Genomic DNA, 12,232 nt, shown 5'->3' with positions numbered 1-12,232 from the left:
TTATTTGAGAGAGAGGGAGAGAGAGAGCACAAGCAGGGGGAGCAGCAGGCAGAGGGAGAGGGAGAAGCAGACTCCGTGCTGAGCAGGGAGCTCCGTTCAGGGCTTGATCAGGTACCTTACATATATGTTGTTGTTTTTTTAAGATTTTATTTATTTGTCAGAGAGAGAGAGAGTGAGAGCAAGTACAAGCGGCAGAGTGGCAGGCAGAGGAAGAAGTGGTCTCCTCGCCCAGTGAGGAGCCCGCTGTGGGGCTCGATCCCAGGACCCTGGGATCCTGACCTGGGCCGGAGGCAGATGCTTAACCGACTGAGCCACCCAGGTGGCCTGTACCCTCATGTTCTTTACCCACCCCCTGTGGTCAGACATTGGGCTTTTCTCCCAGTTTCCCTCTTGTGCCGAACCCTGTGAACACCCTTGAACGCATGTCCTTTTGCACGTATCTGATGTGTGGAGAAATCCCACTTAGCGGGGTAGTTGTTGGGCCGTGAGGCACAGGGCTTATTTCTGTTTCAGAAAGGTGGTCTCAGTTTACCTTCCTTACCAGCCGTAACCCCCCACGTCCTCACCACACCCAGCTTCTTACTTCCTGTAGAACAGTGCCCGTTGTGCTGTGTTGGTGTCCTGCCTCACGAATGTGTCAGACTGGGGGTCGGGCCGGGGCATGACTTAGCGGGGAGCCGTCTGCAGGTCTCCGAGGGGGTCTGGGTGCAGGCGGAAGACCCGGGGCTCCTCGAGTGCTGGATGTCCCCCCGAGGCGTCTCCCTGGGGGTGTGTGTGCCCTTTGGGCTGAGATCCGCAGGGAGCCTAGTGCTCCCTCCCCGCCAGCCCTGCCGCCCCGCAGGAGGGAGAGTCCTCCTGGGCAGATGCCCGGGATGACCAGGACGCGTATGCCGCGTGGGCTTGCTTGGGAAGGCTCCTTGGCACTGAAAGGTTGCGCTCCCAGACTTCATTCCCGGTGAGAGCAGCACGCAGGGTGGTAAAGAGACGGTGGCGGGGAAGGTCTCGGAAAGGTGAGTGAATCCGCGTTAGGGCTCGAGCCGGAAAGCCTGCCTGCAGGGCGGTGGGGCCGCCGCCAGCCCTCGGGATTTCCGTGCTCCTGCTCGCGTCTCCGTGCTCCCTCTGCCGTCCTGCAGTCGGAGAGGAGGTGCGTCCCCGGCCTGACAGGTAGGGGTTTTTATTTCCCCCGACAGCGCACCTCTTGACCTCTATCTTCTTGCCAATGATTTTTTAAATCCTAAATGATTTGGCAATAATTGCTCCTCCTGGCGTGATTATTGCCCTTCACTGATAGTAAATCTGTGAAATCCCCGGGGGCCCCGGCGCATTTTGGTATGCGGAGCCCACAAGCTGGCCCGGACAGGCATCACTGCTCCGGGCAGCTGCACAGCCCGCGTCCCCCGCACCCCTGCGCCCCCCCCCCCCAGCCTCACCCGCGGCTCCGGGGTCGGGCGGCGGCTCATCGGGTGCAAGGCCAGCTGCTGCTGCTCCCGACGTCTCCCTCCGAGGGCCCGGACCTCTGCTTCCATCTTTGGGGGCCGCAGCGACCAATGCCCCCCGAAGGCCCGCGGGGCTCTGTTCTGAGGGGGAAGCATTTCTGCCGCCTTGGGAGTATGTGCGCATAAAACTGTATTTTCCCCCCGAGTGTGGAAGGCGTGAGGGTTGATGTGCTGTCATTGGAAGGCCTCATCATTCCCAGGGGACGTCTAGCAAGGCGGCCCCTGGAGCCTCGGCTAGCAGCGGACAGAAGCCTAAGCTGGAGTGTTGTGCCTGTTCCCAGGCCGACTTACGGGTCTCAGGACAACTCCTTGAGAGGCCAAAGCAGAGTCTCCTGCGGGGGCTCATGGCTGGTCCGGCCGCCTGGTCCGAGCCCTCCCCCTGCTCCAGCCCCCTCCTCCCAGCTGAGGCGTGTGGGGGCCTGGGTGGCCCCGGCTTGCAGGATCCCCCGTGTGTACATCGGCTTCTGTTGCCGTCCCCCCCATCGGGTCAGGATGTGCGCGTTGCCACTGGCTCTTTCTTCTTTGGTGATTGATGATTTCCCCAGAGCTGCACGGGAGCTTGACAGACACAGAAATTACACCCATTTGGATTTGGCAGTGTTCTCCCCAGCATCAGTCATTCTAGAAAAAACAATTTTGACCATATCTGGATCCTTGCCACCGGCACTTTTATTGACTTCATTTTTCTTTAAGTCAATTTATTTTTAAAAACTTAAATAATTAAAAAACATTTTTTTAAAGATTTAATTTATTTATTTGACAGACAGAGATTGCAAGTAGGTAGAGAAGCAGGCAGAGAGAGAGAGAGGTGGAGGAAGCAGGCTCCCCGCTGAGCAGAAAGCCCGATGTGGGGCTCGATCCCAAGACCTTGGGATCATGACCTGACCTGAAGGCAGAGGCTTAACTCACTGAGCCACCCAGGTGCCCTCAAAAACATTTTTTAAATTAGGCTCCATGCCCAGCGTGGAGCCCAACACGGGGCTTGAACTCATGACCCTGAGATCAAGACCTGAGCCAAAATCAAGAGTTGAACGCTTAACCAACTGAGCCACACAGGCGACCCTAAATAAATGTATTTTTAAAATTTATTTATTTTTAAAGATTTATTTATTTATTTGGGGGATAGAGCACAGAGTCAGGGGAGGGGCAGAGGGAGAGAATCTTCAAGCAGAGCCCCCTGAGATGTGGGGCTTGATCCCAGGACCCCGAGATCATGACCTGAGTTGAAACTAAGAGCGGGACACTTAACCAACCGAGCCACCCGGGTGCCCCTAAATAAATGAATTTTGAAAGGAACTTTGATCAGTCCTATAAATGGAAAACCAGAATCACTTACTTCCCATACATAGATTCCTCTAAAAATAAACGCCAACTAGTTACGATAAAATGCATGTCCTTGTTCTACCGAAAATCAAATAGTGTGTCACCCATATGCAGAACTGACTTTGGGAAGCGTGGGATTCAAGACAGGATCAGAGGGCATTTGTGAAGCGTATAAAGTTTAGAATATTCACTGGAAGAAATGCAGTTTTTTTCAAGTTCTTCATGCATCTTGCCGGGGGCAGGAAGGGAGCCGGAGCCGCTCACGATTGGCACAGTTCACCGTGTCCGGGTCCGAGCTTCCTCCTGGGGCCGGCATCTGCCTGTGACTTTACTGGTGGAGGCCCCTTCGGCCTCTGCTTGAGTGTGATCAAGCGACCAGCCTGGTAGCTTCGAGAAAGCCTGGGGCGCTTGTCAGAAGAGCCTCAGTCCACCCGGAACGACCTCTCTGGCCTCCAGAGTGGCACCAGCTCCGTCTCCGGCCTTCTCCACAATCTCCTCAGGATTCCTCCTGTTATTTGAATGCCTGTTCAGATGTTTTCAAGGACAGTTGCTTCAAGCTTATTAACCTGTACTTTGTGGAATTCATTGTGTGGCTTGCCTTGGTGAAGGGTGGCAGATGGGTTGTTAGTACACACGCGGTGTCCCCTGCTGGGAATGCCTACACCCCTTCCCCTACCTCCTAACCTGGTTGGCCTCTTTTGCTCAGATCAAAACTCAAAAGATCACCTCTTCCAGGAAGCCTTCCCCGACCACTACCCCTTCACAACCTCCTGTACTTTTGCACAGGTCTTGGCTATGTATTTGTGAAAGTATCTGACGAAGCTCTGTCTTTTGCGTTCCACTGGAGGCTCCACGAGGGCAGCGATGGTGTCTCTTTGACTCCCTGTGTCCTTACTGCCTGGCCCTAAAAGGGCTTGATACAAAAGAGCTGGGACGCTGGAGGCAAGAGTGTCATCATAGAGATTGGAGTGTCTCCAACAGGTCTAGATTAGGAATTTCCCCAACAAAACATTTCCTAATTTTTTTTTCCTTTTAAAGATGTACAGTCAACAAATCTAGGCACTGTCCTTGATGCTTCACTTGCATGATTTCATTTAACTGCCACACCGTTCGTACCCATTTTACAGATAGGAGTGGAGGCTTGCCCAAAACCACAGAGCTAGCAAATAACAAAGCTGGGATGTGAGCCTGGTTGCTCTGGCCCCGTCTGGATCCCAAACTCAGTCTGTCCATCCTGCTCATCACCTAGGGCCTGCCTTGTTTACCACTACCCTGTCCCCTACTCTAAGATGGAAGACAGGCTCCATGTGGACTCCTGTCCCCCCATCTCCCGTGGGTGGAACTCCCCTAGCATGAATGCTTCAGTCATCACTTTTATATTCCTTGACGTTGGCTTGTGGGTTGCTTCATTGGTTTGCCATACGTGGCCTCTGAATTCCAGAGAGAAGACTTGTGAAGTAACTGTTGGTTTTGAAGCTTCTGTCCCGGCCCCATCAGGACACGGTCTTGTCACAGGAGTCTGCTTTCTCAGGCCTGTCGGGCCTCCAACCACGTAAATTCCTGACTGGACTTGAGATCTAGGAACGTGTTTGATGTCTGAGGCATTGGACTTTATTTCCACATCTTCTCCTAAAATATTTTGAAGCTTTTAATCAGAGTTCTGTGGTAGCTGAGTGAGGGGAGCTGCTGTTTTTTCTTTAGAAACACATTCACTTATTAAGAAAGGATGAATCGATTTGAACAAGAATATCAATAATACATATCGATGCGGGCATAAGTACACCCACAGATGAATAAAACTCAGGCAGCCCCGAAGTAGACTCTACCTTGGTGACCAGTGAAGAGTCCGCTCGGCTTTGCCTCCTACCTGCCTCCAGACGCGGACAGCCACACCTTCATCCCGAATACCGGTTCCCTCAACGAGCTCGTCAGCTGAGTGCCAGCATCAGCACACGTCCCTGCCTGTGGGAGCTCACCTGCTGCAGAAAGAGAGAATCAGTACAGTGCAGTAGGGGACGTGCAGTGCAGGGGGGTAATCCGAGGGCTTTGGGAGGGCCTTGGAGCCCTGGCAGCTTCAAAGGTGGTGGTCTTGAAAGCCTGTGAGGAGTTGGCCAGTGGAAGAAGGGGGCTAAGCGGGCAGATGGGTCACCATGCACCATGGGTCACCCTCTCCCTGTTCCTCTGGGCAGATCCATATTTCCAGTTACTACCCTTTCCTGTTGCCTAAGAGACTTCCTTATATGTTTCTTCTGTGTGGATCTGTTGGTGATGATTTCTTTTAGCTTAAGACATCTGAAAATATCTTTATTTCACGTTTCTTTTTGAGAGATACTTTTGTTGGGTATAGAATTCTAGGTTGGCATTTCCCCACTGGCTACTCACTTGCATTGTTTTCAGTGGGAAATTGCATGTCTTATCTTTAAAAAAAAAAGCATGTGACATGCTTTTTTTTTTTTTTTAAGGATTTTATTATTTTTTTGACAGAGAGACACAGCGAGAGAGGGAACACAAGCAGGGGGAGTAGGAGAGGGAAAAGCAGGCTTGCCGCTGAGCAGGAAGCCCAGTCCTGGGATCGATCCCAGGACTCTGGATCATGACCTGAGCCAGATGCTTAACAACTGGGCCACCTAGGTATTCCCCCGCTTTTTTTTTTTGCACCGGCAGTTTTAAGATTTTTGCCTTATCGCTGACTTTGAGCAATTTGATTATGTCGTGTCTTAATGTAATTTTCTTCATGTTTCTTGTGTTTCGTGTTGATTGGGATCTTGCATTTGTGGCTTTATGAGTTTTCTTGTGTTTGGAAGTTTTTCAGCTGTGAGGAGGAAGTCAGATGTTGTTTCTGTCACCTCCTCTCGTCTCGCCACCAGGAATTCCAGTTGCACGTGTATCAGGCCCTTTGAAGTCACATGATAGTTTGATGATGCTGTGTTCACTTTTCTAAAAGATTGTATTTATTTATTTGAGAGAGAGAGAGAGAGCGCATGACCAGGGACAGGGAGGGGCGGAGGGAGAGAGACAAGCAGGCTCCCCTACTGAACAGGGAGCCCAGTGCGGGGCTCCGTCCTGGGTTCCAGGATCATGACCCAAGCCGAAAGCAGACGCTTACCCCAACTGAACCACCTAGGCACCCTGCTCTGTTCATTGTTGTTAAATTATTTTTTTCTCTTGGTTTCATTTTGGTTGGTTTCTGTTACTGTATCTTCAAGTTCATTAATGTTTTCTTCTGCGTTGTATAATCCAGTATTAATTTCATCCAGCGGGTTTTCCATTCCAGACATAATGTATCTCAAGTGCTAAAAATGTAAATAAAATGTAAGCATTGTTTAGTACCACTCACTTACCATCAGTTACAAATATCAGTAAGTTGCACTGTTACTGTTACTAGTAATTAAAAAAGCAGTTCTTCTCCATCTGAAAAAAATCCGGTCTAGTTGCCTGTTCTAGAACTTCAACTGGGATCTTTTCTTTTATCTACCGTGTCCCTACTTATCTTTTGGAGCGTATGGAAGATAGTTGTGGTGACTAATATAATGTCCTTGTCTGGTAATTCCCACATCTGTGTGAGTTCTGGGTCAGTTTAGGCTGATTTTTTTCCTGCTCATTATGTGTGAGATTTGTCTTCTTTGCCTGTGTGATCACTTTTTAAAATTAGTTGCCAGACGTTGTGAATTTTACCTTTTTTGGGTGCTGGTTATTTTGTTCTGGGATGTAGTTAAGCAGCTTGGAAAGAGTTGGATCCTTCCAGAGTTTGCTTAAGATTTGGAAGGCAGCCCCAGAGCAGGGTCTGGTCTAAGGCTAATTACTCCCCACTCTGAGGCAAGGTGCTTCTGAGAACGCGACTCAGTGCCCCGTGCATTATGAGACTTTCCAGTCTGGCTGGTGGAAACAGGCACTCTTCCCACCCCCATGTGAGGTCTGGGTGGTGTTTTCTGTCATTTTTCAGGGTGATTCTTTCCCTGGCCTCGGGTGGTTTCCTCACTCATGTGTGCTGATCAGCGGTCTATGAATGCTGCCTCATTCAGAGGGACGCTCTGCAGATCTGTGCCCTTCCTCTCTCTCCGGGCAGCCCCCTCCTTTCTGACACTCCATCCTGGGAACTTCAGCTGCCTCAGTCTCCCAGCGCCTAGCTTTGTCCCTCAATTGTGTGGTCCCTCCCTGCACCCACAGTCTGGAAACCAGAGGCACGCATGGGGCTCCCCTCATGTTTCCAGTGTCCCGAATTACTGTCCTTCACTGCCTGATGTCCAGTGACTCGAAAACTGTTGTTTCTTCTAGTCTCTTTGGTTTTCTAGCTGTTTTGGGTGGGAGAGTACACCCCACAAGATGCTTTTGGAAATGACAGCCAGTATACAAGCATTTCCTTTGTGTGTGTGTGTGTGTGTTTGCACGTTAGTTTGGCTTTTGTAGTAATACTTTCATTATTGAAAGCAAGACCTCCTAAACTGTGAGCTACGCAGGTTTGCCAGAAATTTAGTCAGTTTTCACAGAACTAGTGGTTGGCTCCTGGGTAGAGCATTTGGCTGCAGGTAAAATGGAGCCTGTGTTGGAGGGGAGGCAAGACAGGGTCGGCCTCCCCACACGTCCCTGTGACACTGTGTCATTTTGACCCCTGTGGGTTGATTTCACGTTGCCTACGTATGCGCTGTTAGAGCCCCTTGGCTCTTGGGCTGGGAGTGGAGGGGTGCAGTGGGAGACACATTCAAGGTGGGTCGACTTTCGACCAATACCATGACAACACTGCCTTGTTTAATTTGTATGGTGGTGGTTTTAAGCATCAAATCAAGTGGTTGGTTATGTCAAAAAAGATGAAGGAGCACAGAATAAACTGTCCTGACATCACTTCTGAGCTCATGTGTCTGCCCGGCAGGCCATCATGATCGGAGACGATATCGTGGGAGATGTCGGTGGTGCCCAGCGGTGCGGAATGAGAGCCCTGCAGGTGCGGACGGGAAAGTTCAGGTGAGTGCCCCGCTCGTGGTCCGGTTCCTCTGCCTGCCTTCCTCCGTGGATTCCTGTGGTGTCCCGTGTTTTTGTTTTGTTTTCTTCCCCCAAATAACGGGGGTTGTTCTTTCCAAAAAGAATGGTATGTGGACATCCGCTGACCTCTGTGTAAGTGTGCCCTAAGGTCGGGCCTCGCTGACCTTTTCGTCGCAGGAGTGGTCAAGTAAAGCAGCTTTTGCTACAGGGTCCAAGACTGAAAACCGAGGTTCGAACAGGGTGGAGCGTGGAGAGAAGGAGCAAGGGCTCCAAGCTGTCCCCGGCCACAGCAGGGCGGGCTGAACTGGGGCCCTGCTCCTTTGGGCAAAGTGGTCAGCGCCTTTCCTGCCCCTGGAGCTTCCAGCCAGTGCCCCTCCTGGTCACCCTCCTTCTGGGGCTCTGCCTTGTCTGTTTGTGGGAGACAGAGAACCTCGAGAGAGTAGATCCTTCCTTGGTCAGGGACCCCTTGGAACCAAACCTTGGTCTCCAGAGGAGCTTGTGTTAATCTCCTGGGTCAGAAGTGCAGCCTAGTCTTGGGCGGGTCCCCAGTGACACTTCTCAGGTCAGGTGCTTGTGGGCATGGGCAGGTGCCTTGTGGTTTCAGGGTTTGGCTTGTGGAGGGTGTCTTAGACATCAGAGCATTGGCTTGTGTTTTCCGGACGGGTTTGACTGTGGCTGTTCAGTATAATTTTGTAGATGCTAGAGAGACTTGGCTAAAATATGGTTACCCAGGGGTACTTGGATTGGTGGTGGGGGCGGGGGGGCAGAGAGGAGGGTGGCATCTGTCCTGAGTAATCTGCTTAACGGGGTCAGAGAAGTGGGACATCTGGGTGGCTCAGTCGGTTGGGTGTCCGACTCTTGGTTTTAGCTCTGATCATGATCTCGGGTCATGAGACTGAGCCCTGTGTTGGGGTCCCTGCTTAGTGGGGCGTCTGCTGGAGAGTCTCTCCCTCTGCCCCTCCCCCCAGTCATATTCGTTCTCTCTTTAAAATAAATAAATCTTAAAAAGACAAAAACAAAAAATAAAAACAAAAACAAACCAGGGTCAGGGAAATGGATTAGAAGGTCCTATTCACTGTGAAGCCCCTCTCTCGTGTGTGAGACCCAGGAGACCTGTGGGTTTGGGGTGGACACAAGGTGAATGAGGAAGGCTTGATGCAGGTGGGATCTGCAGCCAGAAAGTCCCTTCTGGCCACGGCCTGGACCCTCCTAGGGCACTAGCAGCTCTCTTCCAGCTCTTGGCACAGCTGAAATATCGGCCCTCAAAGGGAGGGTTTTCTGGGTCCCCTTGGCTATGTCTGGCCTAAGGAAGTAAGGGAGACCCCACCCACCAACCTCGGAAGCATTTCAGGAGAGGAGCCTGGAGTTCCAAGGGTCCTAATTCCAACGATCCCTAAACGTGCCAAGCCCAGGCCTGTCGCTGACCCGAGGGGCTGGCCACCGTCTGGCAGACGCTCTGTTGCACAGTGCCGCCCCCACTGCATGGTGCTGCCCCTGTCCTGCCTCCCAGCGCTGGGGCTGGCGCTTTTCAGAGTCCCCCGACGCCATCTTCCAAGGACATCAACCTCATCAACAGTTGGCCAGACCCTTCTAGGCTGCTCACTGTGTGTAGATAAACATTTGGTACACACGTGTGTGTGTGTGTGTGTGTGTGTGTGTGTATGCATGCTTTTATATATATATATTATATGAAGATTTTTTTAATGAAAACAGCATTATATTACTGTACAACTTGCTCCTTCCTTGGACGGTGTTCGGTGGCATCTTTCCGTGGCCACAATAACTTATTTTAAATGCCTCAGGAGATGCTGTACTTAGGTACCATTTGGTGCCTGACGCCCGGCGGGCCTTCAGCAGGGGTGGGTGACGCTAATGGTGTCTGTGATACCGTCTCCCCTCCAGGCAGAGCCTCACCTGGCCTTGAGCACAGAGGGTGGGGTTTAGTCTGTCTTTTCTGGAAGGCGGTACAGTTTCCTAAATTGTCGTTTGTCGTAAGGATGTGACTCTGCCTTTGTTGGCGTGCAGGACAGAGTGAGAGGAGCTCTGGTGCAGGTAAGGCAGCCAGCGAGCCAGCCAGCTAAGAGGGGGGCCGGGTTCTGTGCTCGGGAGAGTGGGTGGGGACCTCTCTGTCACTGGCCACTCTAGAGCTGGCTGCTGAGTGCGGGCGCCACAGGCTGCCTTGGACTGTGGCTGGTCTCAGTCGGATGTGCTCGAAGTACGGAATACAGATCTAAAGACTGAAGGGGAGACAAAAGATGTGAAAAAGCTCATTTGTTGTGTTGTATACCGATTACGTGGGCAGAAGCTGACATCTTCTGTTAATTTCACCTGCTTATTCTTATTTTTGTCAGTGTAGCTGCTAGAAAGTTCTTGCTGGCCTCCCTGGGTCCCATGGCTCCGTGCATTTCTGTTAGGAGTAGGGAGGGGGGCTGCACCTCCCCCTTTCCCCTGCAGATGGCACTCGCGACACACAGGCCCCAAAGGACAGCTAGAGAAACCATGTGCTCTGCGCCCCATGGGGCTGGGAAGCCACAGAGGCCTCCATGGCACCCTGCATGGGAACCTCTTCGTGGTGTTCTCTGGCTCTCCCGTGTGGGTCAGCTTCCCTCCAGAATGCAGTTGGGTCTGAGCTTTATCTGTCTAGAGTTACTGCATGTTTCACAGAGCATAAGTGGTTCATCCTGGTGGTCCTATATCCGTGCTGTGAACACACCCCATTCCTCCCCTTCCCTGATGGGGACACTTGGGTGGGTCCTGGTGTGGCCATTCTTTGAAGTGCTGCCAGGAACGTCTGATCCGTGTTCCTGGGCACGTGGGTGTGGTCCTCGTAGGGTAGGTTGGCGTAAGTTGGAATTGCAGCGTCGTGGGGAGTGCATATGATCCAGCAGGTAATGCCGGACTCCCACGGTGGTCGTGTGGGATCACTTCGGCTCCGCCTGCCGTGGGCAGGGCCCCACTTGCTTCCAGCCTCTTCCCCACTGGGCTGTTTAAGGGGAGGCCTGTGGTCTTCCTAGTTTCCAGGCTTAGGGGCCTCGGGCAGTGTCAGCTCCCAGCATTCCAGTCCACCCGGATGCTGGGCGCCCCTGGGAAGGGGGGAGGGACCCACAGGGGCCTCAGGTGAGAAGGCATGGGAGGGGCAGAGATGGGCATGGGTGGTGAGGTCAATGGCTGCCAGGGTGGGAGAGGTGGGGCCTGTGGGGGGCCGGACACACCCCTCTTGGCCTCGCCCTCTGGCTTTGCCTGGATTGGCCTTCTTCCACACCTGCTCTGTTTACTTGCTCTTTGATTGGCTGGTGGTGGGGGGACAGTGGCCCCTCACTTTAGCCCATGCATGCCCGGTAGGGGTGATGTTGCTCTCAAGGGGGCCAGAATTCCTCTTTTTTTTTTTTTTAAAGATTTTATTTATTTATTTGACAGAGAGCACAAGTAGGCAGAGAGAGAGAGGAAGGGAAGCAGGCTCCCTGCTGAGCAGAGAGCCTGACTCGGGGCTCGATCCCAGGACCCTGGGATCATGACCCGAGCCGAAGGCAGAGGCTTCAACCCACTGAGCCACCCAGGCTCCCCGCCAGAATTCCTCTTAAGGGTGAAAAAACTTAGGCGTACCGTGGTTGGGGGCATTCTGAAGGGCCGTAGTACATAAACAGGGTGGGGTGCTGGGTACCTTTTGTTTCCGCCTGTGCTGGGTGTGATCCTTGTGTTTCTTTGGGGTCACCCTCGTGCACCCCCAGCACCCTGGCAGGCACAGGCCTGGGCATGGGACTCAGGCTTGGCCAGTCTGAAGCATGCAGATCTCCTGGCCACAGTTGCTGGGGTTGTGATCTGAGTCGGGCTGGTGAGTTAGCCCAGGGTTTTCCAGAACCTCTAGGAAAATGGCCAGTGAAGCGTAAGCCAGGAAGTTCCAGTGGCCATCTCTGGCACCCCAGAGAGAACCCTGATCGAGGGTCAAAGCGGAGTCTGGAGATGGGGAGAGAGAGATTGTGGTGACCTGATTAGAGCATCTGGATCTAGCGCTGCCTGAAGCTGACACCTCCTCTGGCCTTTTTGGAAAAACTGGGCCATTGAATTAGGAGTTTTGTGAGCAGTAGAGCAAGGGGCCTAGTGGTACCTCAACTTCAGTCCCTCCAGCCTCTGAGGTCTCCCTGGCTGGTCAACCATGTGGGCTTCTTTCTGACATATGCCCACTGGGGAGCCTGCCCCAGGGCTCCCCTGTCTTTACATGCTGATGTGTCCCCATGCTGCCCTTTTCAAAGGGCAGAAAGAGACCTCCACAATGGCCTTCAGCTTATACCATCACTGGCTTTCTCCCTGGTCTAGAATGTGCTGGAAAGCACCTCATTTAAGCTCAGAGGGAACTGCCCACAAAGGTTTGCCAGAGCCGTCTCGACATAGAATGAGCTGCCTGGAGAGGGGGTGTCCTTGTCACTAGAGATGACCCA

The 12,232-nt window shown here is 52.5% G+C and overlaps 1 protein-coding gene across 1 annotated transcript in view; it reads left to right on the top strand.

The window, feature by feature from the left end:
• LHPP (phospholysine phosphohistidine inorganic pyrophosphate phosphatase) overlaps nt 1-12,232 on the top strand; it is a 121,166-nt gene that overhangs the window by 40,931 nt on the left and 68,003 nt on the right. The window contains exon 6 of the mRNA XM_080823374.1: nt 7,687-7,778. Within this exon, the coding sequence (XP_080679500.1) occupies nt 7,687-7,778 (92 nt within the window). The remainder of the gene's footprint in view (nt 1-7,686; nt 7,779-12,232) is intronic.

This window comes from Martes martes (genome assembly GCF_963455335.1).
Source record: "Martes martes genome assembly, chromosome: 14".
NCBI lineage: Eukaryota > Metazoa > Chordata > Mammalia > Carnivora > Mustelidae > Martes > Martes martes.
Note: the sequence above shows the minus strand (reverse complement) of the source record. Positions and strands in the feature narration are given on the sequence as shown.